The sequence below is a fragment of the Syngnathus scovelli genome, chromosome 2 (assembly GCF_024217435.2).
Source record: "Syngnathus scovelli strain Florida chromosome 2, RoL_Ssco_1.2, whole genome shotgun sequence".
In the NCBI taxonomy this organism is placed as follows: domain Eukaryota; kingdom Metazoa; phylum Chordata; class Actinopteri; order Syngnathiformes; family Syngnathidae; genus Syngnathus; species Syngnathus scovelli.
The window spans coordinates 11,298,618-11,323,804 of record NC_090848.1 but is presented as its reverse complement, the minus strand read 5'-3'; the positions used below and the strand labels follow the sequence as shown (position 1 = coordinate 11,323,804).

Genomic DNA, 25,187 nt, shown 5'->3' with positions numbered 1-25,187 from the left:
CATCATAAGTGATATTAGAACAAGGCAGCAGTGCTCCAAACAATGCATACTATATTCCCTTTTAAAATATCTGTTACTTGACCACAACCAAATGAAAAACAATAGGAACAAAATTTGTATATATATGTACATATGCTGAAAGAATTCGGTGTGATTCACTTTTTCTACATTTCACTGTTACAAAATATAAAAATGAATTAATTTTTTCCCTCAAAATTTTACACCTAACAAAAAAAATCTTTGAAGTGTAAGAAAAATTTCCAGCCATGTCTTTGAAAAAAACATAACCAAATGAAATAGGAAAAAAGGTTAGCGCTGAATACTTTGGAAAAAAAAAATATGATTCATAGCAATTGCAAACAGACTTCTGACAAAGACATAATGACTCAATTGTTTGACTCACAGAATTGTGAGTACTGAAAACTGGAATGCTGTTTTCAATTCTGCGTACTTTTTAAAATACAGAAATCAAAATGCATTGTCACGATGAGTCATTTTCACTTGATCTTGCAAATTCTTATTAGGAGGGGCTTAACAAATTTTTTGTTGCGATCTAAACAACTGTATCAATGATTCTGCTGTCTAATATCCAAATCTTAAAATGTATTCAACACGCAGGTTTAATATTGAAAACAAATGCAAATCTCTCCCTTCACTTTTAATTCCAAACACGTACAAACAAATTACATTTACACATGAAAATACAGTAGCACCCCGATGTATGAGTTTAATTAGTTCCATGACTGAGCTTGTGATGAAGCTTCCCCCCTCTCAAAATCCCCAAAACATCTGAACAACAACCAGCAAACTCAAACGTCGATGCACTCCAATATGATACCACTAACAACCAAATACAATTGTCTTCCATTCCTACCAGTAACCAATCACATAAAAAAAAAAAAAAAAAAAAAAACTGTACCAAGAACAGGGGCGGAGCTACGTGATGGGCCCAATTACACTGAGGCACTTGGATATTCTGCCACCATTTATTTAGACTGACCGTCTATCTAAAACCAAAAGTATTGTTACTATTGAACTGCATGCAAGATATCAAAGTATCATTCACAAGAGTGAAATATTTTAAACTTGTAACGAGCATTAATCAAGTTTACTACCTTTGCACTTAACACATCATCAATGACAGAAGAATTGGCTAGAAAATCAGTGCATGAAATCGAAGTACAATGTGAAAAGCAAGGAAACCGGTCAATTTAATTGCGCAAAACGTTGCTTTTTACTTCTTTTTTTTTCTTGATAGTATTATTAGTGTGTTGGGCAAGGTGGATAAACATGCATTTTATTTAATGAAACCCTAACTGGGCAATAATTTGCGATGTGTTCACATTGTACAACTGTGATTCATTATTCAAAGCACCTTTGAGTGGTTGTGGCACCACTGAAAAAGTTCTGGCTCCGCCCCTGCTTTTCAATACTTCTATTTATTTAAAAAAAAAAAAAAACTTCATACACAAAACATTTTTATGACACGACATTCGGACAATAACAAAAAAGTACCACACAGTCTTCTGAAATGACAACTTAAGCCTTAAACTGTCATTTCAGAAGACCAGAAATGTTACCATTGCATGATAAAGCTGCTAAAATGTATCCGCCAAGATAAAAAAGCCAAACATCAAGCAGCAGAAATATGAGAGACGATACTATTGTACAAAGAAACACCGACACTTTAGTTGTCGTTCCGTCAAGGAGGCTTGTTTTTGCGGAGAAGGGTGCTGTCTAGGACGTCCTGAGCAAGTTGCTGTAAACTGAAATCAAGAAAAAAAAAAGATGAGAGTGGAGTTTGAATGTGATTAGTAAATTCTGAAGGCAGCCCAGTGAAAAGAGCTTATCTCACTTGCTTGTTTTTACTTCACCTCCCTTAAAAATGTTTTGGTCCATTTACCTGGTTTTGAAAGTGTTCAATTTGCGTATTTGATCAGAGGTGTGCAGACTTTTTATATCCATTGTTCATACGAGTAGCGTACATTTGTGAGTCAAAACGAACAGGAAAATGGTTTGGCAGTAAATTCATCACAAAATAACCTACCTTGAGGGTTAGACTGCGTAGGATGTGATTTCCCACTTTCTGGGTCAGCGCCTGCTCACAAAATGTTTCATTTAGCACAGTCCTTGAAGATTGGAACCAGGTCAGACCGAGACGGCATGCAAGTAGTAATACGGGCTACGAACCTCCCTGTATCTTGAAACACAGTTTTTTCTTCTGGTAAGCAAAGTAACTGGATGCCGCTCCTAAAAGAGCCACCCCGATAGCGCTGACGATTCCTGCGATTGCTCCGGAACCGGCCTCTGCGGGACAAATGGAAATTCCATACAGTAAGCAACATCTGAGTTGTTTGAATTTACGTTGACTTGACAACTATCATAGAATACGATGACAGCACAGTCCTCGACCCAGTTAGACCTTGACTTTAAAAAAATACAAAATGATCATAATCTGCCAAAAAATATTGAGCTCAGGTACATCCTATTAAAAATCAGATAGCATATCACTTATCTAAAAATAATGCAAAATGTTTAAAAGACACCGTAATTGTTGCATAGTCTCTTGCTTTATGAGTTGATCACAGTCAGATGTTTGCATTTACTATAAAAAGTGAACTTTTGATCGATTGACTGTTTTTAAAGCACACCCATTAGAGAGTATTTTGGATGATCTTTTAGCACCCACAGAATGTTGTGTTCTGGACGCAACCTATCAAAAGAAACAGTAGACTCTTGAAAACTTTGTTTCTAGCTTTTTGATGCCCAAACCTGTCGGACTTCCCGCGTGTTGGCTTGTGGACATTACACGAGCCAAGATATCCCTCGTGGACTGCATGCCCAGCTAGTTGATACTAACAAAAGCACTCTGACAACTACGACTTGACAAGTGTAGAACCGATAGTTATTGTTGGCTATGATGAGAATGTGCTCGGGTGTGTCGTGACATGAGGTGGTGACAGAAAAAAAAAACGCAACTGTGATTATTGTCAGTTGGTAGATACTTTATTGATCCCAACGGAACTCCTGCTCGCTTTAACATCCCGTCACGTGTCGTGACTATTAACAATATTAACAAAGAGTAATCCACAATAATGTCCCTTAGAAAACAGCCATCTATTCATGTAACATAGCCGCATCGAGTAGGCGTGACTCATGCTACCTCGTAAACAAAAGACTCTACAGCTACAGACACACCCATTAACATGCAAGCCACGATATTCAGAACATCAGGCAGGAAAGAACACTCAGAATCAATCCTAAAAGCCTCCTGAGCTAAACAACGCACAACCAAGTCCATTTCCATTTGACTTCCTTTAGATTGTCATATCGGATTCAAGTAACTTACTAAAAGCTGTAAACGTCAAGTACAAAAAATAATCAGGGCATAGCCTGCACAAGCTCCATGGCCCTCTCTAAGAGCGGTACTAAGGTCTTTTTTATATTGGACATCCACATAATGATTTCCTCAGGTATGTTACAATTTAGCATCTTCAGGATTTGTTGCCACGGAAGGTCGGGATCTGCAACAACACAAAATTGCAGCATAGTTTTAGCCAGACAGACTAAACCAGGAGCCTTGATCCTTTCTAAAAGCTGCAAAAGCAAAAAACATGGCCTGGAAGTCAAGGAGGAGCCCTGTCCATCCATTCAAAGCCCAAACTTCAAGTGGCACTGTGCCACCAATAGCACAAATTGACTTTCCTGGCAAGCTTAAGCTGCCTTTCAAATGATTGCCACAAAGTAAAAACAGTGGTACCTTGACATACAAGTTGAAGGAACTCATGACCAAGCCTCAGTTTACTTCTACGCCCAATATCGTACATCTGTTGCAGCCCCCCGAAACCACCACAAACACGTCTTTAGAAACATACAAAGCACTGTAATTTGTGTAACTATTGTATCTTGGGACAAACTGCTCGTAAGCACAAACTGAGCTTTGTACATTTAAGGGGGTGTGGCCTGGTGACTAACGTCACAAAGATGCTCAGTTAATCTCTGTGAGAACATCAGTCAGGAGTTTTGCCCGATTGTAGCCGCTTACAAGTTTTGCCATTTGCTATTTGTATGTCTGTGCAGCTCAATCAATAATTGAAGGTATTTTGCTATTGTGTGTATGTCCTTTAGTAATAATTTGAAATAGTTTTGGACATGATATGATATGACATTTCCAAACCGTTTCATAATCAAATCCATTCTCCACTGGCAGGATAAAGCTTAGACCAAAAATAAAAACCCAAGATGCTCGCTTAGCAGTGCATTGTGACCACAGCGACCCAAACAGTCTTCAAACAGGAAAGAGGAAATGTGATTCATGGGCACAAGGGGTGATTTTATGATGCCAGCATAAGTCATAAATTGCTAAGACAAAAAGCGGAAAGGTAGAAGTAGGAAAAAACGTTACCTTGAGGCTGATCAGCACCACCTGAAAGGACGAGAAAAAAATTAGTCTTTAACTGTAGAGTGAATCATGTTGTTTGCAACTGACTGCCATCATGTTATTGAGAGACATCTAGTATAGCTAAGTAAAGTCAGAATTACTGTGTCTATAACGGCAGAATTTTTATACATCTCCAACAATATAGTCAACATCACATCAGTAAACTTGTGACGGGCAACACAGTAACTTTTTTTCAAGTTTGTTATTTTATCTCCATGGCAACACTCTTTATACTCCTCCTTCTGGACATTACAATCACAAAGATATGATCTTGAAACAACAATGTAATCAATTGATCACATGACTGCAAATATGGGAAGTGTGTATGATGAGTAAGTGCTTGGATGTGCATGTATGATGTATAATTTTCTGGAACAGTTCTGTCACACTTTTGACTGGTATGCTCTGCAAAAAGTCATTATGTTGCAAGATTTAACATACCTGCATGGTTATAGTTAGAATCTCCGGGACGGCCTATGTTTAAAACAAAGTATGTTAGGCATTCCAAAAAAATCTAGTATTAGGTATAATAAAAATGTAAAATGTTCACAGAAAATGTCGTACCGTCGTCATCAGGGTTGTAGTTTCCACCATCACTTATATCAAATAAGTCATTGTCACCAAAGTTACCACCCCCTATGTGGAAAATTCCAAAGGATAATATTGAAGACAAAATAGTACTTGCTATGCACAAAGCATGTCAATGAGGAAAAGTGCTGCTGAAAACTTGCATAGAAATCAAGGAGACAATTTTCCAACTTACCTCCACCACGGTTTGGTGGGTTGACCACAGGTTTGTCAGGTTTGGCATTTGGGTCTTAAACAAAGAGAAGAGGGAAAATTATCTGAGAAAACGCACACACAACACGCTTCATGGGAAAAAGCAGGCAGAGAGCATAACATTCCAAGGCCAATATACAAAGTATATTACATCCACTCGTCAGGGTCACAAATGTCTGTTAAGTCGGTGATTTTAACTCATTCACTGCCATTGACAGCTATAGACGTCAAAGATTCATTTTAACTGGACTGGCAGTGAATGAGTTCATGGTTTACTTGAACTATTCTTTTTAAAACATGTAATTGATGTGAGAGTTCCCACCAGTTTTGCAAAACAGATAATGTTTTCCTTCAACATTGGGACAATGATGTCTGAAGGTTATTGAACGAGCATTACCTGGTTTAAGAGCGTCGTCGAGATCAAATCCAAAGCCACCTGCATACAAAAATTCAAGTTTTAGAGATGCAAAAGTAAAGGCTGTTTGTTATTGTAATCATTTTTCAAAGAAAACAAAAGACGACCAAATCTACCAGAATCTCCAGTATTCGTTGGCTTCTTAGGTTTCTCAGGTTCTGGTTCATCTTTAAAAGAAAAATACAGACAATGTATAAGCTTTACTTTAACCAATACTTTTTACTGTGAGTTTTTTGTGCAATTATAAATAAAGGAAATTAGAATGAAAATGATTAAAGTTTCCAATGATGAATTAAAAAATGGCCATGCCCTAATGCTAAAATTAGCTCTCTGTAAAGAAAAGGCAGGAGCAGCACCGATGGCAACAGTATAGACAAATTAATGTCCTTTTAAGTACTCACTATAAAAATCTGCAATACGTTTTAGGATGCATTCAGCCATTACGTTATTTCGTATTTGTTTATTGAGTTAACATTACACCTAAAAACAAAATTCAGCATATACAATAAAAACTTAAAGGTCTAGCTGGAGTGATTTTAAACCAATAATATCCATACTGGGATGTAAATTTTACCTGGTCCTAAGGCATCAAAAAGGTCCAGACCCTCTGTGGGGAGACAAGAAGAATAGTTCAAATGTAGCAACAGAAAAACAAAAATAATAACCTATCCATTAGGGTTTCACATAAATTGAGGCGTAGTACACTGAGGACTTGTCATTGATGATTTGAGTTGGAAATGGGTGTGCAATATTTTTAGAAACGACAGCCCAGGAAAATCTTTGACACAACTTGAACACTCTCATAAAGTCTGCCCATCAAATACTGCTGTATCGGATATTGTAAAGGTAACAAAATAAAAAGCACTGTAGCGACTGACAATATCAAAACACGTCACAACCACTCACAACATCCGTACCATTAAGATACTTTCATGCGCTTGCTTTGGTGAATACACACAAGGAGATTAATTAGCCGGTTTGAGGTGTCAAATACGTAGCGCATAGGCAGCTCACTAAAGTTTAACTTGCTTGTCACACAGATTGGGTGGGCAGCTTTCCCAGAAAATGACCATATACTTAAAAATAATTGAAAAGTAAAATCTTTTGTCATATGTCCGTCCACTTTAAATACAAAGCCATCATAATAAATAATTAAGCTTGCTAATGTTAAAAAAAGTATACAAACCATCAAGATTAGTATTGTCTGGAGATTTTGGTTGCTCTTTAGGTTTTGGTGGTGTTGGGTCTAGAAAAAAATAGAGAAAAAGTGTTGGGAATCTGTTTTTCATTCCATATAGGCCCTTGCAACAGAAACAACATTTCTACTCAAATTGCTCACAGATCCTTTGAGCTCTAATCAACAAACTATGAAGAAACCATTCTTATCATAAACAACAAATTGCCTTAAATTGATAAAAATGTCCATATTATATAATTGACAAAAATACAATGTATGAAGCAGGCAAATATTCAGACAAGAAACTCCCCAGGACTACTCACCTACGTCATCGAGCGCATCAAACAGGTCAAATCCTGGATGAAAGACAATTTTGGATTACATTTATGGTGGTTTTACAGTTTTCTCCTCTAATTAATCAGAATTACTTTTTGAATCCAAGCACAACCATTACGACCACAAAGTCATCAAGATCAAAATAATAAACTTAGCTATATTGTGTTGCTGTCCAAACATATGCGCCAATATGAACTATGACCCCAACCCCAATGCCCTAATCTTAACCAAACAAAAAGGCACTTCACAGAGCGTGACAACAATATCTGGCTGTAGTTATTGCAGCAAGAAGGTACTGTCATTTTGCATTTTGATTCATTTATTTTAGTCTCTGACAGTTTGCAGTTTGGTGATTTTGTGCCATTTCCAACCTGACAACAGGAGCCCAAAGCAGTTGACAAAATCAGACCATCCCAGAAGACGATATGAGAAACTTTGGCTTCTATTTAACATTTCATAATGCAGAGTCACGTTCCACTGTGAGGAATTGTGGTGAGTCTTCATAAGTGCTTTCCTCTTCCGCCCAAGCTTTAAATGACGGAACAGTTTGTGGGTGAACTGCTTTTGTTAATGCAAAGTGAGCAGAGTTGCATTATTTATCATAAAAGCTTTATGCAGCGTTCATTACTTTTTTTGATCATTTTTAAATTTGAAATGTTTTTATTATTTTCAAGTAAACTGATTGAAATGTGCATGCAATGTTTGCCATTTGGGACATGGGAGGGGCACCTACGCAAGCATGGCATGCAAACTCCCCACAGTATGGGTAGATATCTCGACATCTCGACTATGGGACATCTGTGCTAACCACTACTGCTTCCTTTGGAAACATATGGAAGCTTTAAAAATGCCCTAACCTTTATACTTTATGCTTGTAAGCTTTATATAGTTTTCCAAGACAGGTCCCAGAGAAGAAACTCTCTGAAACTAAGGAAAGCAGACCTTATGGACACAACTGACAGAAGTCCAAGGCATCAAACCAAAGCTCCAGAAACATGAACTTCGACTGTAACATTTTGACTAACAAAAAGAGGTATTTTTTTTGTTTATAAATAAGACAGTTTATGCTTCACTGTATTTTGTCCTGATTTGGGGACTTTTGTGTAATGTCACATTCTGAACCCATCTGAAAATGGGGTCACTAATGTGGTGCCAGTGGGCACTAGGTAGGACCACATTAGTAAGTAACCTGCAGGCTTGTTCTTAAAATAGCTCCCCAAAATTGGAAAAATGATTTCTTCAGAATGTTATAGAAGTGACAACTTGAAAATGTGAACATCGGCGGAGATTTATAGAAAAAAGAAGTTGCATGGATACAGTATTTATGCTTCCTTATTATTGTGCGAACTCGGTCACGTGACCAATCCACTCACATAAATTAATAATAACATACGTATCAATAACATTAATTTCAGACGTGTACATGGAACTGGGAGCCCTTTGCATTGCTCAGTATTATACCCTAAGAAGTAGCTTGCTCTCAGCTTCAAAAAGGTCAGGTCTAGCCTAAGGTACATATTTACTTAAATTTACTTTGCCATTTAGTAAATAAAACAAGACGATAACATTGTAATCAAAAGTAATTTTGCAGTAAAAAAAATGAACTGGTTTGAACTGTCGGAAACACCCGCGCTCTAGACTGAGGTAATACGTACAGTATTTTCACTTATTTTTTCCATTGCATCAGTTTCCAAAGATTTTGTAATGGTGTCTGAATCATAATTGCAATAATAGTACTGCGCACTTTATAATAAGTCATAATTTAAATATTTCAAGGTAGGGTGTTAAGTTTAAGCGAAATCTAATAAACGCAACCTTCATGTTAGACGATGACTCAGAATCTCCGTGCAAAGAGAGGCAGTTTGGGGAACTCTATGATTAATAGTTGCTTGGCGACCACTGTGGCCGTATAGCATAAGAATACCGAAGGACTGATTATCTCGGCTTTCAAACAAGAATTATGCGATCACAACACAAAACGGGGGGGAAACTTGCCGTCCTGCGTCAATGCCCCAGTCACCAGGAGAAGTACAGCGGGTAGCAAGCAAAACTTCATCTTGACAAAAAAAAAAAGGATTCGCTCCTCAGTTTTTCGGTCTCCAGACAGGAAAGAAAGTTACATGAAAATGAGGTATGTGGTTCGAGGGCGTTCCAATGTGCGTGTTTAGCTCGGGGATATTTCAGGGAACAGCGCAGGAGAGAACACGACTGCTCTGTGGTATCCAGTTACAAAAGCGCTCATGAGACAACTTGGTACCAGATCAACTGGGTGTGGCAGGGCGTTTCTCTAAAAGAAAACATGTTCAGTTTGTGTGACTAGTTAAATGACTCACCCAACTAGGCAGGACAATATATTTTTTTATATATATAAAATATATGTCCTCTTTTTTATAAAAAAAGAGGATTTGAGAAAGTGTCAAGACTCAGTCGAGCATATAAAAAGAGGATTTGAGAAAGTGTCAAGACTCAGCCGAGCATTATGAAAAGTTACAATCTCGGCTGGTTAACTTTCACCTTAACCTCTACTCCCACCTAGTGCATGCAAAGTGAAGTACATTTTGAATGTGTTTTAAAACGTCAACAAGTGATTGAGCGCTTATGACACTCGTTTTTGATACCTGCGCTCTGAATTTTCGAACGGTAACTTTGAATAGCCCTCTAAATTTCTGCACGGTAGTGAACCAGTGTGCGCTTCACGCATATTTTTGAACACGCCCCAAGTCATTCATTTACTCAACAGTCTGGGCGCCATTTGCAGCATTTAAAGTCCATCCATTTCCCGTACCGCTTGTCTCCACGGGGGTCGCGAGCGTGCTGGAGCCTGTCCCAGCAGTCATCGGGCAGTAGGCAGGGGACAACTTGAACCGGTTGCCAGCCAATCGCAGGGCACACAGAGACGCACAACCATCCGCGCTCGCACTCACACTTATGGGCAATTTGGAGTGCTCAATCAGCCTGCCGTGCATGATTTGGGGATGTGGGAGAAAATCGGTGCCCGGAGAAAACCCACGCTGGCACGGGGAGAACATACAAATTCCACACTGGGATGGCTGGAGGTGGAATCAAACCTGCACCCTCCGAACTAGTTATATTGAAAACTCTTTATTAACGTGGATAAACCCCTTAAAATTAAACATCTCGTTTATGGAAAAAATAGAATAGAATTTTGTGTCTGATTAATTTGATGACTTCATACAGGGAAAACCCCATCAAAATTAAAAACAAGATAGCTGACCACCATGTTCATTGAACATGTCACCAGACCACCCTGTGTAAAGGGGATTTCTCATTTGTACCAAGCGAGCAATAAACTTTTCTATGGGCACTTCAGAAGCTGTTGACAGTATCTTTACCACCAAACATATCTAATATACCCAGAGGGAAGAAAAAAAAAAGGAAACTCCTGAGTGGTTGGTTACAAAGGAATTCTTTGTGATAAGTTTGTTCAGCATCGTAATCTTCCATTTGAAGCCTTCATTTTCTGCAGAAAAACTTTTACTGCTTACCCTGAGGATAACGCTGTGTCATCCTGAGTACAGTGCTTTTTCTAACCAGTGACCCCGAAAGTGAAGGCTACTGACCAAGTAGAGAATTACCTTCATCTAAGCAAGTGGACAGTGGAGCTACAAAGAGTACAATGTAATGTCACAACATTATCAGGAAGTACAAAAATAAGTTTTTTTTTTCTTTTACAGTGAATATTTTGTATACTTATTTTTATTCCTCAGTCCACTTGTGTCTCTGTCTGTCTGTCTATCTGTCTGTCTGTCTCTGTATGTATGAAATAGAGTTGCTATATAGCTATGAATTATTGAAGAGTTCGTTCATGTACATTGCCACTTTTAACTGACTTTTTTTTTTTTTTTTTTGTTAAATACAGTACAGAGTTCAACTCTGTTTTCTGACGCCCCTGACCGCAGATGACGTCTTCATTTTGGGGGCGGAACTAAAACGAGTCGGTTTTGTTTCCGTCCAGGCGACCAACGGCACTGCACACACAATCGAACACCGGCAGGAGAGGCAGGAAGAAGAATCATGAATCCACTGTCTATTTTGGTGCCTCTTCTTAAACTTTACTACTGTGGAATCAGAGTTCTCATTTACCAGATGTTCAACAGATCTTTCACACTTCCAGGTTGGTTATATTATTGTTTTCATATTTTAACTAGCTTCTTAAAAAACATTATTGATTGGATGTTTTATTTATATAATGTTACAAAATATTGGCAGGAAGAAAATAAAATAAACGAAAATTATTTATGTCATTTTATTTTTATTTCAATTGATTGATTGCACATGTTAACATAAATCAGAATCAGCTTTATTGGCCAGGTTTGTCCATGTCAAACAACCAAAATAAATCAAAATGTTTAAAAGAAAGAAAAACAAACAGAAATATGCTAAATTGGCTAATAGTTGGTAAACAGATGACTAAATTGGCTAAAATATGTCTTCCCCTTGTGTGCTTTTTTGTTTTGTCTTTTCAAACATAATGTTTCAATGCCACAAGTTCTTGGTTGTTAGTATGGCACTATAGGCAATGGATGGGAATATCTTGCTTCTCTAAATCTGTCACCATCATCATCTTCAATATTTAATTCTGTACACGCCTCCATGTCACTGCTTGCCTCTATTTTGACAAGTACTGATTTTATTATTGTAATCGAGGATAATCAGTAGACTAAATTAACAACATTAACATTAGGCCTACTCCCCTGGCCATCATCTGTTCTCCTTATTTAATGATCGACACATTTATAATTTAAATAATCTTGAATAATCCACTCTGCTAGCTGCCACCTGTGATTGTTTTCTTTACTGATACCACCAGCATGAGTACGCACCGATAACGAGTAACCAAGACCGCTAGTCACAAAATAAAGAAAAAAAAGCCCTTTTGTTTATTTCCACAAAATGCAGAACAGTCACTCTGCAATAGAGAATTTAAGTCCAAAATAAAACAACTACATTTTGATGTATGATTCATTTTAAATAAATTAATAATAATTTAGAATAAATGTAAAAACTCTCTGTCTTTGTTAATAATAAATAAATAACAAATTGAAGTGCAAAATAATAAAGGTTTGACTGTCAACAGCTAAGCATGACATAATGAAGTTGTAGAATGGGTGACAGGCCAGTGGCGGCCGTATCTTGCCTGTATTGCATTCAGCAGGAAAAAAAAGACCTTATTAATGCACTGAATAATAACAACATTCTATTTTTCTCAATGGTTGTGTAGTCAGAAAAGTCAAGAATTTTCGACTTCACATCTAGACACTCATTCATTCATTCACACACTGTAGAGTGTAAACACCTAATTTGAGTTAAATACTAGAAATGTGTTTATTTTTAACACAATCAGTCCAAAATAGTTTGTACTTTTACACAGTCTGCTTTATTGCTAAAGGTCTGACTGGCAAAGTAGCTGAGGCCAAACAAAACCATAAAATGATTTAAAAAAAATCTAAACCAAATTGTGTGGCGTAGCATGTGAGACTCACAAGAAGGGCATTATGCATTATGCAGCCTTCTTACTCCTAATCTGTCCAACAATGCGACTCCTTTAATTAGTTGCATGGGGTTTATCCCAAAGCATGACAAATGGATCAAGACCGACCAGCTACTGAACAGCTGTTAGTATGAAAGAGGACAGTACACCGTCCATCCTTCAATTTTCTGCACCGCTTAATCCGACGAGGGTCGCAAGTGTGTCTGTTTTTGTACAAAGGGACTTGTCTCTTTCTGGTGGTTTATTTCTCTCGATAAAATGCAGATTTTATTCCTGATAGATCGTGATTTTTTTTATTATTATCTTACACATTTGTTACTGCTATTCTGTCCATTACCATACTCAGTGAACAATGCTAAAAATCAGACACTGTCAATTGATCCATAAACAAACAAACGTCAAATTTACTGTAACTCTACTTTAATAATCAGGATACTAATGTGCAGGGTTCTGCAGCAAATTTTCCTGAGTGATCGGCCATAGTCTAGTTTTTCCTACTATTCCAAATTTGAATGTGTATATTTTAGAATTGCATGTGTACCTGTGGCTAAAAAGCGAAGTGTGGAGAGTCACTGTTGCCCGACGGTACAAGTGTATTAATGAATGTAACAATTATTTATTATCTTTCAATCCAAGGCAGTTTTTCATAGACACCTTAGACGTTTTTTAGATTTCGAAGAACCTTTTGACCTATGTTCTCTTGTGGTCCCGTCTCCTTTCTTACAGTCTTACAGAAGCAGAATGGAAGGGTTGGCATTGTTACTGGCGGTACAAGAGGAATGGGTTATGAGACTGCAAAACATCTGGCAAGACTTGGCATGCACGTCATTATTGGTAGGCTTTTGCATCACGCATGTTGGACTAGAACCTTCCTTTTGCATTTTAACGTTACCAATTTTAGAAATGAGAATTAAATTCTCTTCCAACAAGTCAAGTAAATGATTTTGTCAGGTAGATTAGTCTTATTCTGATGACATAGCCTCAACTTTAAACCATATCTAATAGTAATTACCAATTAAATATTTGATATTGTTGTTCAATATATTTTGAGATTAATGTATATTTTTATGAATTCTAAGTATTTGTAAAGATCTACTTGGTTACTAATGACCCTCTTCATCATTTCCAGCGGGGAATGAAAACGAGGAGGGCTTAGCTGCTGCACGAGCGATTCAGGGAGAATGCACCGAGGGCAAAGGTAATTATTTTTTATTCATCGTCACATCGCTCTATCATCAAAGATGACTATTGACTAATTTGTAATCTATTTCCAGCCGAGTTTCTCTTTATGGATCTGACTTCTCTGAATTCAGTGCGAAAATTTGTCGAAACGTTCAAAGGCCGAGGGCTTCCCCTGCATCTTCTGGTTAATAACGGTAGGCTGTTTTGTTTTTCTATTGCATCTCATCAACATACTTTTTTGTTACGTAACGCTACAATTGTAGACTACATAATATTGGATCGTATGTGTGAGTAGCAAGGTTGATTTACGGCTGACCCACAGAATGATCCATAATTTTTGGGACACTTTTCAGTACATATTGGGAACGTTTTTGCATAAAAATATTACTCATGTTGGTCCTTAGCAATAAAGCATGGTTATTTCCATGTTTTTTTTTTTTTAAGCGATTGGGAACATGTGATACGTTTTGAAGTTGCTTGATTGTCGCGTGTCCAACAAAATCAGTAGTGTGACTAATGTCGGTGCTTTTGAATTTTCATCTCTCAAATCCTTTGCTCATGCTGGTGGTTTTTACAGTTTTGGTGGGCTGCATTTTGAAATTCAATGCAGAAGAGATGAGCAAAGAAGACTCTTTCGCATTCCTTGGTGTAGAAATTGACCTGAGGCACTTGCTAATTTAGCCCAGAATAGGAGTGCTGTTTCCCCACCAAGTAATCCCAAGAAGTGACTGGGGATGATAAATCATGGGGTTCATCAATCTACAGTGTAAAATAAGCAACTGCTGTGACTGAGTCGAATTGGCTTCATCACAAGATACTTGACTGAATGACACTGGTGAAACTTAGAAAGCTACTGAGAAGAATTTGGGGTTTGGGATTCATGGAATTTGCATTCATTTGAATGGGTATGTGTCACTTTGTGTAGCCGGGACCATGCTGGTTCCTGAGAGGCAGACTGAAGATGGCTTTGAATTCCACTTTTCTCTCAACTACCTCGGCCACTTCCTACTGACCAACCTGCTGCTAGACTTATTGAAAAGGTCAGGGAGACCGGACTGCTGTTCCCGAATCGTCAACATGTCTTCTGCTACACACTATGCGGGGGTAATCCACATGGATGATCTCAACAGGAGGTAAAATATGTACTTGATAGGTTTTCCTTCAAAGGTTATTTCCTGGTTGTTTCAACCTTTAAGTTCATAGGAACTCATTCTACGGAGCGACCTAAGTCGCTGCGGCACAAACCTTCACACAAAATGTCACTGTTGTGGAAGCAAAAGTAACATATCGAAGTGTAATTATGGAGCTAGGTGATGTAAATTGTCGGTTGAAATCGGGGCGGGACTAGATAAGCAAAATTGCTTCATCCCGTTGTGTGTTTCGGCAAGTCATGTGTTGACAGTCCATGAAAGGAAATTGTGATGAATGGTGACAATATACAAGCGAAATAAACAAACTTTTTTTTTTTTTTCAAACTCATCTCCCCCAAAAACTATTAAAAAAAATTTTTGTTTTTCAGCGAATAGTAAAGGATGGGCACCACAAAAAAAAACAGGCAATTGGGTGATTTGTGAACGGCAAACCGTGAAAAGGATGTAATCGTATTGAAAAACAAAAGCTTTTTACATCCCTGATGGTATTCAAATGTTAAGTAAAGGATTGCAACACAGAATATCTAACCTCTTTTCCCCTTTGACCAGGTTAAGCTACAGCTCCCATGGTGCCTACGCCCAAAGTAAACTAGCCTTAGTCCTTTTCACTTACTACCTACAAGAGCAGATGACAGCCAAAGGGTTCTCAGTGATGGTCAACGCGGTGGATCCCGGGATGGTGGACACAGCACTCTACGACAACCTGTGGAGCTTGGCCCAGGCGCTCAAAAAGCCATTTGCAAAGACTTTGTTTAGGGTACGTCAAACATCCATGTGTCAGTCTTTAATTATCTCTGTTTTTTAGCCAACAGTTTGACTACCTTAAAAATTAGCTTTGTTGCTAGCACCTTTTTTTTTCCCCTCTCAGACTCCAACAGAGGGTGCCTCTATAATCATGTATGCTGCAGCTGCCTCCGAGATGGAAGGTGTGGGTGGCTGCTACCTCTACAATGGCGAAAAGAAGCAATCCGCCCCAGACTCCTATGACTCTGAGCTTCAAGCAAAGTTGTGGGAAAAGAGTTGTGAGCTTGCAGGCCTACACAAAGCCTGATGTGGCTGTACTTGCAAGACCAATAGATTCACATGACACACAAAGCAAGCAAAGGATCGGCGAGCAGACATCAAGGTTTTTCTATTGCAAATGATATCAGGGGTTTATACACTTTATAGTCGCAATCGCCATGTTGCAAAAATTAGAATGTTTCACATATATTATTTGATAAGTATTACAATAATGTGCCTTTGTTTTTTTCTATGCCAGCAATGTATAGTGACAGGAAGAGCAATTAAATGCTCTAAAATGTTCTTTGAATCCATTTCCTGTAAATTCATACAAGATCCTCAATATTTCAATATATTCAGTGTTTACTGAGTATATACACTTTGTCACTTTTTTTTTTCACATATATATATATATATATATATGAAAATGTGTTGGCTTTGCAATATCAACCCTCTTCTTAGCCTGATATTTTAATGCCCTACTGTTTTTGTTTGTTCTGTTTGGTTTTTTTCAGCCGTAATCATTGTGTTGTCATCATGATATTATCTGGGTAAAGAATATCTGGGTCCAGCTTTTTTCAAATTCTTGCACTTGTTTCCACAGGAGCCTCACAAATCAACTACTTTGCAATCACTGCTTGCAATTTTAAATAAAGATTTGTTTGACAGTGATAGTTGTCTAAAACTTGTGGGTGGAAGGGGGATACATCACACCCAGCTGTTATCTTGTGCCCTAAATCATATCCATGGTATTGTTTGCTTTTTAATTCCCTGAATATGAATGTCCTACTTGCTACTTTTGTGCTTAGGCTAAAGCAATTATGGTGTATTGCTTTGGTATAAAGTGGCATCTTGGTGCCGCGGAAAAAATTGGAACTGAGTTGAAAGCTTCAATGAGACAAAATAGGGTCTTTGAGTGGGGTGTTATCAAGTGCTATTTGTGTTACTGTACATGAAGCCATTATTCGTTAAAAGCAAAGTTTATTGTCATTAGTTGTGACACAACAAAGACGCAGCTTGTCTTTGTTGATGTTACAGGTCCAAGTCTTTTGATAGTAAATATGGAAGGGAACACAGACCAATGCGTAAATAAACAGCGTACTGGTGTCAATTGGAACCTTCTTCTAAATGTTTTAGTCTCTTCCTCAGATGCTCAGAGATGTCGTTGAGAGGATTCCTTTTGCCGCTGAGGATTTTCACCGCCTCGCCAAACCTACTGATTTCTGACTCCCTGTGGTAAGAACACCAAAAAATGAGCACATTTCATTTGATGTTCTGACTATAAATGATACAAAAAAGAGCTTACAAGAATTTGCGTTTCTGTAGGGGCCTCATCTGACTGAAATTAGTTACTGCGCACTTCTTGACTGGCCTGGGGAGGAGAGAGGGACTGGTGAGTTTGTTTGACCGCCAACAAGCACATATTGTATACTGAGCATTTTCAAACAAATTGTTGAACTGCATGCGTGTTGTAGACACCTGGTTTACCAAAATTATCCCACATGAATTTTATAGATCGACTTACACTGTGCTTTTCCGGCGAGCTGTAGCGGCTATGCGGGCTGTACCAGCTGGAGCGATGAGCTCGGACAGCTCAGGCAGGGCGTCTGCTAGCACGCTCATGTCTCCCACGACTGGAGTGGCCCGCCGCCGGGCCTGTGCCGCTTGACGCTCCTTTGTCAGCTTGATAACGCTGATTTCTGTGGAGGAAAGGAGGCAGGTAAATAGAAATGGTACCTGACAAGAGAGCTTGTTCCTCAGAATTAAATAACATTGGAAGACATGATATAATGAATGGAAAAATAATTAACTTACTGTTTAGCCATCGCTCCCTCCTTTCTTTCATCTTTTCTTTCTTTGATTTCACTTTCTTTGCTTCAGAAGGATCTTTAAAATCACACACACAGAAAAGTGATGGGGCACGCGAGTGTTGTATGACATTTCACAACGATGTTGGCAAAGCTTACCGATCTTGGCAGGTATGGGGGCTACTGGAGGGTCTTTGAATGTTAATGTTTGCCTCAGGGCATCTGGAGCTATTTCTGTGCCTGCAAATATCCCACCTGGGGAAGACAGTTGGATGGGGGCCTGCATAATTAAGCATTAGAATTAGAGGTGAGGCAATATTTATTTGGCAATCGATTATTCAGTGGCTAAGACAATCGACTATGTTCAAGATTGTTTTCATCTAAAAAAAAAATAACAGCATAGTTGATTATTTTGCTGTCATCAGTAGCCTAATGCGATCGGACCAAAAGCAGCATGTTATTGTACTCAAATTGTCTTTAATTTTGTAGAAAAGGAGATGGTAAGCAAAGTAAAGGAGACGTTTTTCAGTCGGTACTTACTTGTATATTCCCGGTAACTTTAGGAGAGCCATTTTCCACATGTGAATGACTTGGTTGGAAGGAGAAAGGTTCGTCCGAGGATTTGGACAAAGCACAGTCCATCCACGTTAGCTTTACAGCTTTCTGGTGCAATTTCTGCCGTACGTTCTTAATTTTTCCAACCATTTTTACAACAACAAAAGCTCGTTTTGCAAAATTCTTAGATTATTTTTCTTGGCAAACACGATGTCGAGGTTCGGTTTCGTTGACATTAGTGACTGTCTTCTTCGTCCACCACAGTCTGAGTCTAGCTTGAAGGAGCATTTAGCGCCACCTTGTGTTCTGGGGAGTAACACCCCCAAACAAAAACAAAAACACCCATTCACTGTACGTATTCTGAAATCTGACGACTTCCTGGGGAGATTTAAAATACGCAAAAAATAAATTGACAACTTAATTTAGATAGCTTTCACCTTCATCTGATCGTGATGAAGCAACTATAATGGAATTTGTGTTGGCAAAATGAAAATTTGGGTCACAAAACGAGCATAAGGTAACTTTATTAAAGATTAGACATTTTCCATAATTTGTTGAGTGGTCATCCTCAGATTAGACTAATAATTAATCAAATAAGTTTCATGTTAAATTGTCAGTGCAAAATGCTAGTTTGCTGCATAGTTTTCCTACCTTTGATCTAGATTATTGGATGACTTGACCTCATTTAACTTTTTTGACAACATTAGCGTAGGCAAACTCAATTTCCCTCTCGGCAGGGCAGGTGCTGTTGAATTCCTCTCTCTGATAGGCACAGTTCAAATACCGCCAAACGCCTGTCATCTCTGCAGGGATCTCAAATCCACGATATTTCTTGGCTACAACCTGGTAAAAGAAAAGAAAAAAAATTGCAGTAGAAAACTTTTGCGCCATCCAGTAAATGCAATGTAGAGCAGTGAACCTTCAGGATGTGTAATTTAGGAAGCAGGTTACAGTCGGCCAGGGTCAGCTCTGGTCCGTCCAGGAAGCTCCTGGTGGACTCCGGGACATCTCCCGAGGCATCACCATCAATCTCAGCTGGCAGGGGCGTCCGTAGGAAGTCGTCAAGATGGCGAAGAGACTTCAGCAGTGCTTTCTCTAAGGCTGGACACAAAGACAGGTGAGGGCTACATTTTGTACGAGTATAGTCACAAGAAAAACGGTTCTTTGTCGCCTACCATCATTGGTTTCTTTCCTTGGATTCTTGATATAAGCGGAGAACTTGGCAAAGACATCAATGCCAGCTGTGTTGGCCTCTGGGTGTTTTGGTGACAGTTTTGGGTAGCTGGCAATACCAAAACAACTTGTAACAGAATAAAGCCTGAGAACATGACTTTTGAATGGACACATCTTCCTGTTCAATGTTTCAGTACTCTAAAGGAAGCATATGTGCTTCCATTTAAGCGCAGAATGTGAGGACTTTTTGTTTACTACAGTGTAGCGCGCTCGTGTTTGTGTACCGCGGTGGCGCCAATTTCTCCTCCAGAAACTCCTCTATCTTGTTGACATCAACCTTGACCTCTCCGTTAAAGGTCATAAATGGAGGGTTGGTGCCTGGAGCAAGGTCTTTTAAATCAGCAGGTTTTCTGAGAGCACAAAAGATAATATGCCAGGCCGGGCCAGGTCAGAAGTTGTTACGTCGGATAAAACAAAAACATACATTTACAGAAATACACAAGGGCTTCTCGATTTACCGGTACATTCTTATGGTGGCGATGTGGTAAATTAAAATTCGTATAACGCGCATATATATATAAAATGGTCAAATATAGTCATTTAAAATGTAACAGTAAGAATTACCGCTTGAGGTCAACGGTGGTGACATTGAAGATGACTCCTTTGAGCCAGAGGATCATAAAAAGTCGCTGAGAGAATGGGCAGTTACCGATGCTCTCCCCATCCCTGCCCGCCTACTCACACACACATACATGCACGCACGCATGCACACACACACACACAAAGGAAGGAATCTAGTAGCAGAACGTATAGACCAGCAACAACAATATCTTTTTTGTGAATATCTGACAAAGAGGTTATTGGCGTTGATAATTGTTTTGATTGTTTTTTTTTTGTTTGTTTCTATTGGTAGAGTGCACCCTCACAACTTTTTACTCCCATTATGTGAAAAGAGATGTTGGACTTTTCTTATTTTGTCAAAATAAACTTTTTTTCTTCAACATTCTCATATGACAACACAGCATTAAACAATACATGTCAATAGAGAAGTAATTAGAAGGGAAGGCGGAACAAACCGAGACAGCAGCAACATGGGGAAACAAGACAGGGATGATTAATTGCAGCGATTTCTAAAATCATGAAATATAAAGGTGATGGATATGTACAGTAAGTGTTCTGCTTCCAGGGCTACTGTGCCGACAATGCTGAACACCAAACAGCAGGCTAATCAGCTTACAGAGTGAGAATGCAGAGATTAGCCTTCTAACTCCAGCCGTATAACATTCCTACCCTACAGTTAATTGCTCTCAACTTAGTTCCAGGAATATTTGCAATAATTATTGATATTTGATCACTTTTATTCACCACTTCAAATATCATCTTGGATGCTAACCAATTGTAGGGGAGTTTGAACTTGATTTGGTCAGCCAACAAATTCCCCAACAAAGGCCATTTTTGTGACAAGCAATTCTCACATACAGTATTAGCACATTTTTTCAAGGTATTAAACCATTCCTGCTGGCAATGGTGGGACAAACAGGTTGCTACCAATTGATAATTTAAGTTTAGATACGGGTATGTATTGTACTTTGTATAGGTAGTTTAACGTGAGGTTTTACTTTTACAACCTACATTTGAACACATCTGTGTATATATATATGTATATATATATATATATATATATATATATATATATATATATATATATATATATATATATATATATATATATATATATATATAAATGTATATTTAGACTATTGGCAGCACATACAACATATTGTAAAGAACATTTTGATTAGATCAACTATGTACTTTTTTCATTACCTTGACATAAAGTGAGATCTCATTGTCCTGGTCGTGTGGTGTTGCTGTTGTGTTGTCCTGCCCAGGTGGAAAAAGGCTGTCCTCCATTTTTGAGGAAATCATCTCCTGTTGTCTCTCTGTCTGCCACTCCTGGTTAGGAATGAATTGTTGTCCATCCTCTAACAGAACCACCCTCTTTTTCTTTACCTGGTCATCTTTCTTTTTTGAAAGAACTTCATCTTTAATGACCGACTTGAGTTCCTTCATCCACGCATCCCTTGCGAAATTGTCAGTTAAAGACTCGCTGATGTCTGTTCTTACTGGATTCTCTTTTTGGTGTTTTCCTTGTGGAGACACATGTGGTTCTTCTGGCTTCATTTTACACCACGCATCATCTTTTTTCCTCGTGGACAACAGTATCACTTCCTGTATCTCAGGGCAAAGTATCCCGTTCTCTATGGCTTGTTGTGATTCTTTGACCTTTCCATTTATAGCCAGTTGTAACTCTTCTTGAAATGTTATTTTGTCTTCATGTGCTTCTGACCTGCTATCTAAGGCATCTTTCGTTTCAATGTTCCCCGGCTCTTCGAGATTTCTGTTTTGACATTCGTCTGTCTTTTCACTCTCATCATCTAAAGTGGTCACAGGTTCTGCAATCTCTTCTTGATGGAGCGCATCCTTCACTTCATCTCTTGGCTGCAGAGTTTGATCGTCACTTATGACTTCCTCTGACAAGAGCTTCTCCCCTGGCAGTGTCATCTCTGACGCTGATCCTGCATCATCTTGTTGGGCGATTAAATGGATATTCTCAACCTGGTGGTCAAGTTCAATGTTGTTATCCAGCTCTTTCTCCTCTTGGGTTTGGTCATCTCCACCCATTTCCCCAAAGGAAGTATTTTCTTTTTGCTCCTTTATTTCAGATGTCCCAAATCCTTCAACACGTGTTTCCTCCTCTGGCTGATCTAAGGAAGTGATCGGTTCAATATCTGGTGGTTCTTCAGTTTCCAGACTTGGTTGGATTTCTTTGTCTGAAGCAGACATTGTGGCGTTCCCCAACTCCCGCATCTCCATATTCAGGATCTCCTCCTTTAGGAAGTCATTGGCCGACTCATGTTCTGTGGAGCTGTTCTTTGTGTCACTTGGGGTAGTTTCATCATTTTTCACGATGTCCATCAACTGGCTGGTGTGACTGGCCGCAGGTTCAGCAGATGAACACAAAGGTATGATATCAACACTTGGATGTGAAGCCTGGCAGGGATCGTCGTTACTTTCCACCGGCAACTCAATGCTGACATTTTTCACGTGCTTCTCAAAATGGCTAGATGTTGTGGCAGCTTCCATCTGCCAATCTTCACTGGGCGTCTTTGAATTATTAAGAGAGTCTTGAAGCTCGTGGGAAATATCTACATTATTGTCATCTTGGCCTGTGGTCAATGCACCTTGATGGCTCTCTTGGGAAATTGCAGGAGCAGGATCATCTGTCGTCACCACAACTTCCTCCGAGTTTGTAGATGAGGCTTGATCACTGTGAGTTGCCTCATTCATTGTCTGTGCAATTTCATGGCAATTGGTAACTGAGGTTTGAATACTTTCAGTAGCTTCTTCAAGGGTCAGGTGTTCGTCTTCTTTTATCAGATCCACACTTATTTGTGCGCTCTCTGGAGTGTTTTGTTCTTCACTTGTGGCGTTTTCATCTTTGTCATCCTTTAATGTAGTGTTCTGACTGTCTAGATCTCCAGTCGCCATGTTTATGTCACATGATGCTTTCTCTCTCTGGAAACTGCCCTCAATCCCAAGAAGTTCTTCTTGCTCTCCATGCTCTTCTTTTTTGTAGCTGGCACTTCCATCTTCGACTGTTGTTGAAAGATGAACCAAAATGCTCGACTCCATATTTTTTTCATCTGACCTTTCCTCGTCCTGGATGTTCTCCTTGGATAAGCTTGGATGATCTCCTGGATGACTTTCTGGATGATCTTCTTGGATGATTGGTTCTTCCTGGATGATTGGTTCCTCCTGTTTTCTGTTTTCGTTATTTTCTCCTTCATGTTGCCCAAGCTCGTCATCTTCCTTGGTTGGAATTTGACACACATTTTCAATTTTGTTTGAATGCTCCTCATGCTGTATTTCATTCTCCTGCTGACTCTTTTCGTCACTCACATTAGCCTCTTCATCTTCACTTTCATAATGTTGGCTTTTGTCAACTTGTAAAACAGTTAAGAAGTCATTCTGGCTTTCAGAAGTCACCATTTCTGTGTTATGTGGGGGTTCTTCTTGGATAATCTCCCTGGTTGCTGATTCCTCTCCATCTACATGTTCCTTTTCACTTCCTAAAACCAGAACATTGCCACAGGTTTCGATATCATTCTCAATGACAGTCTGGGCTTCTTCTACATCTTCCTCTGTTTGCTCTGTACTCACAGCATTTTTGTCATTACCGTCCTCTTTATTGTTGTCTTCTTCAAGTTGCTCTGCTGCTGAGAAATGGCACAAATTTCCATCTACTGTTGCTGTTGCCTCCTCTTTGACTCTGTTCTCTTTATTAGTCTGTGTGTCACTTAAATCTTGCGCTCCTCCTACTCCGCACTCCTCCCGTCTTTCCAGACCTTCCTCTTCCTCCCTTGTCATTTCGTTTGATACCTGGGCCATCGAGAGGATTCCCATTTCTTCCTGTTCACCTTGATCTGCACTTTCTTTTTCAGCTTGTCCATCTGTTGCCTCAGCCATTAACAAAATGTCCTCCCCCACCTCTTCACCAAGTTCAACGTCTTCATCTTCCTCTTCTTCGTTCTCATCATTTTTGCCTCTTTGGTTGTTTGCGTCCGACGAAAAAGTGACAGGGCTGTGGACCACAGTGGAGTTTGATAGGTCTGAGTTTGGCCAGACGTCTGACTGAGCCATTGGAAAATGACAAAGGATTGAACGGTCCACTTCTTGGATTGTAAATCTATCTAAGGTACTCCGAATTCCAGATAAACAATGGATTTTCAAGAAACCAATTCTTCACTTCACAAGTTAGTACAAAGTACTGATTGTCTCCGACAAGACTGTCAGATGAATACAATATTCCAGATTTAAAATGGCAAAGTACAAAACTGAAACTAGATGTAAATCAAACTTGAAAAATAAATGAAATTAAAATTATCGTTCCAGAAGGTGATTAAAAGTTTTGATGAATGTACCTTCCAGCCAGGTCTGGTAAGAGTCTGGTCAGTTTCAAGGTGCAATACGAAATACCTTTTGGGTGACAAGTCAGCGTTGGAAACTCCAAATTTTGAGACCTCCACTAATTTTTAAGCATTGAAATTCAGGAGCTGCAGTCAGTCTTTCCCTCTCTCGCTCTCTTTCTCCTCTATCTCTCATGCACACACATGCCCATTCTCTCTCTGGAGGATTAAACCAAGCCTGATCCCCACATGACTCGGAGTTTAAACCCCAGCATAATTTGAGTTGAAGCACTACACCAGACAGCATAGCTGAAAAGACACCGAAATTGTTGGTAATTCAGCACAGTGACATTTGACAATATGTCACAGGCACTGTAGTTATTCACTCACCTGACAATGTGGTTAAAGTTCCCAGGCGGTGGTGGTGTGAATGATTGTTTTGTTGCAGTCTGGACGTGGCTGGATGAACAACTTCTGGCAGCTTCTTCCAGTCACTTAAAATAAAATAAAATAAAATAAAATAAAATAAAATAAAAATATTACAGAAAAAAAAGGCTAGTCACAAAAGCCTACCACATCAACCAAAACTGACTGATTTAGCCAGTTTGACGTGATCATTAGGTGTGCTGTAATTCTGCATACACCTCTTTTTATTAAGACTTTGAGGATCAGCTGTCAGCATCTG

At 38.9% G+C, this 25,187-nt stretch overlaps 4 protein-coding genes across 7 annotated transcripts; 1 reads left to right on the top strand and 3 right to left on the bottom strand.

Annotated features, from left to right (window-relative positions):
- Nucleotides 1-643: 643 nt before the first annotated feature.
- Nucleotides 644-9,412, bottom strand: cd99 (CD99 molecule). Of its 3 annotated transcripts, XM_049755712.1 has the most exons (13): nt 9,145-9,406; nt 7,137-7,169; nt 6,823-6,882; nt 6,211-6,243; nt 5,753-5,803; nt 5,619-5,657; nt 5,205-5,258; nt 5,006-5,077; nt 4,883-4,915; nt 4,406-4,426; nt 2,191-2,307; nt 2,048-2,098; nt 644-1,766 (listed from the first exon to the last, which is right to left on the bottom strand). In XM_049755712.1, exons 1-13 carry the CDS (start codon nt 9,203-9,205, stop codon nt 1,738-1,740), a joined length of 654 nt encoding a protein of 217 aa, XP_049611669.1. In that variant the 5' UTR covers nt 9,206-9,406; the 3' UTR covers nt 644-1,737. The 3 variants fall into 3 exon arrangements, with proteins under 3 accessions (XP_049611669.1, XP_049611670.1, XP_049611671.1); XM_049755713.2 differs by lacking the exon at nt 7,137-7,169 and having other exon boundaries at nt 9,145-9,408; XM_049755714.2 differs by lacking the exons at nt 644-1,766; nt 2,048-2,098; nt 2,191-2,307 and adding an exon at nt 2,984-3,524 and having other exon boundaries at nt 9,145-9,412.
- Nucleotides 7,161-16,668, top strand: dhrsx (dehydrogenase/reductase (SDR family) X-linked). The gene is made up of 9 exons (XM_049755706.2): nt 7,161-8,182; nt 10,705-10,788; nt 11,126-11,284; nt 13,388-13,495; nt 13,791-13,859; nt 13,936-14,037; nt 14,769-14,976; nt 15,544-15,751; nt 15,863-16,668. Exons 3-9 carry the CDS (start codon nt 11,185-11,187, stop codon nt 16,043-16,045), a joined length of 978 nt encoding a protein of 325 aa, XP_049611663.1. The 5' UTR covers nt 7,161-8,182; nt 10,705-10,788; nt 11,126-11,184; the 3' UTR covers nt 16,046-16,668.
- On the bottom strand, nt 16,408-18,647 carry slx9 (SLX9 ribosome biogenesis factor). Its single transcript, XM_049755707.2, has 6 exons — nt 18,345-18,647; nt 17,964-18,084; nt 17,812-17,883; nt 17,522-17,696; nt 17,303-17,368; nt 16,408-17,227 (listed from the first exon to the last, which is right to left on the bottom strand). Exons 1-6 carry the CDS (start codon nt 18,507-18,509, stop codon nt 17,104-17,106), a joined length of 723 nt encoding a protein of 240 aa, XP_049611664.1. The 5' UTR covers nt 18,510-18,647; the 3' UTR covers nt 16,408-17,103.
- Nucleotides 18,648-18,865: 218 nt separating this feature from the next.
- LOC125989382 (chloride intracellular channel protein 4-like) lies at nt 18,866-25,006 on the bottom strand. Of its 2 annotated transcripts, none has more exons than XM_049755703.2 (6): nt 24,893-25,006; nt 20,157-20,266; nt 19,817-19,942; nt 19,535-19,641; nt 19,279-19,460; nt 18,866-19,202 (listed from the first exon to the last, which is right to left on the bottom strand). In XM_049755703.2, exons 2-6 carry the CDS (start codon nt 20,210-20,212, stop codon nt 19,041-19,043), a joined length of 633 nt encoding a protein of 210 aa, XP_049611660.1. In that variant the 5' UTR covers nt 20,213-20,266; nt 24,893-25,006; the 3' UTR covers nt 18,866-19,040. The 2 variants fall into 2 exon arrangements, with proteins under 2 accessions (XP_049611660.1, XP_049611659.1); XM_049755702.2 differs by lacking the exon at nt 24,893-25,006 and adding an exon at nt 21,360-24,882.
- Nucleotides 25,007-25,187: the final 181 nt, after the last annotated feature.

Excerpts from the sequence above, each read along its gene's own strand:
- dhrsx (XM_049755706.2), top strand. The coding sequence starts at position 11,185 with ATGAATCCACTGTCTATTTTGGTGCCTCTTCTTAAACTTTACTACTGT. Across the intron at positions 14,977-15,543 it reads ATGGATGATCTCAACAGGAG|GTTAAGCTACAGCTCCCATG; the intron begins GTAAAATATGTA and ends CCCTTTGACCAG. Across the intron at positions 15,752-15,862 it reads TTGCAAAGACTTTGTTTAGG|ACTCCAACAGAGGGTGCCTC; the intron begins GTACGTCAAACA and ends TTCCCCTCTCAG.
- slx9 (XM_049755707.2), bottom strand. The coding sequence starts at position 18,509 with ATGGTTGGAAAAATTAAGAACGTACGGCAGAAATTGCACCAGAAAGCT. Across the intron at positions 18,085-18,344 it reads AAGTTACCGGGAATATACAA|GCCCCCATCCAACTGTCTTC; the intron begins GTAAGTACCGAC and ends TTAATTATGCAG. Across the intron at positions 17,697-17,811 it reads GAGGGAGCGATGGCTAAACA|AAATCAGCGTTATCAAGCTG; the intron begins GTAAGTTAATTA and ends TTTCCTCCACAG.
- cd99 (XM_049755712.1), bottom strand. The coding sequence starts at position 9,205 with ATGAAGTTTTGCTTGCTACCCGCTGTACTTCTCCTGGTGACTGGGGCA. Across the intron at positions 5,804-6,210 it reads TTTTGATGCCTTAGGACCAG|ATGAACCAGAACCTGAGAAA; the intron begins GTAAAATTTACA and ends TTTCTTTTAAAG. Across the intron at positions 1,767-2,047 it reads TACGCAGTCTAACCCTCAAG|TTTACAGCAACTTGCTCAGG; the intron begins GTAGGTTATTTT and ends TCTTGATTTCAG.
- LOC125989382 (XM_049755702.2), bottom strand. The coding sequence starts at position 24,236 with ATGGCTCAGTCAGACGTCTGGCCAAACTCAGACCTATCAAACTCCACT. Across the intron at positions 19,642-19,816 it reads GAGAAATTGGCGCCACCGCG|CTACCCAAAACTGTCACCAA; the intron begins GTACACAAACAC and ends TGGTATTGCCAG. Across the intron at positions 19,461-19,534 it reads AAGGAAAGAAACCAATGATG|CCTTAGAGAAAGCACTGCTG; the intron begins GTAGGCGACAAA and ends CTTTGTGTCCAG.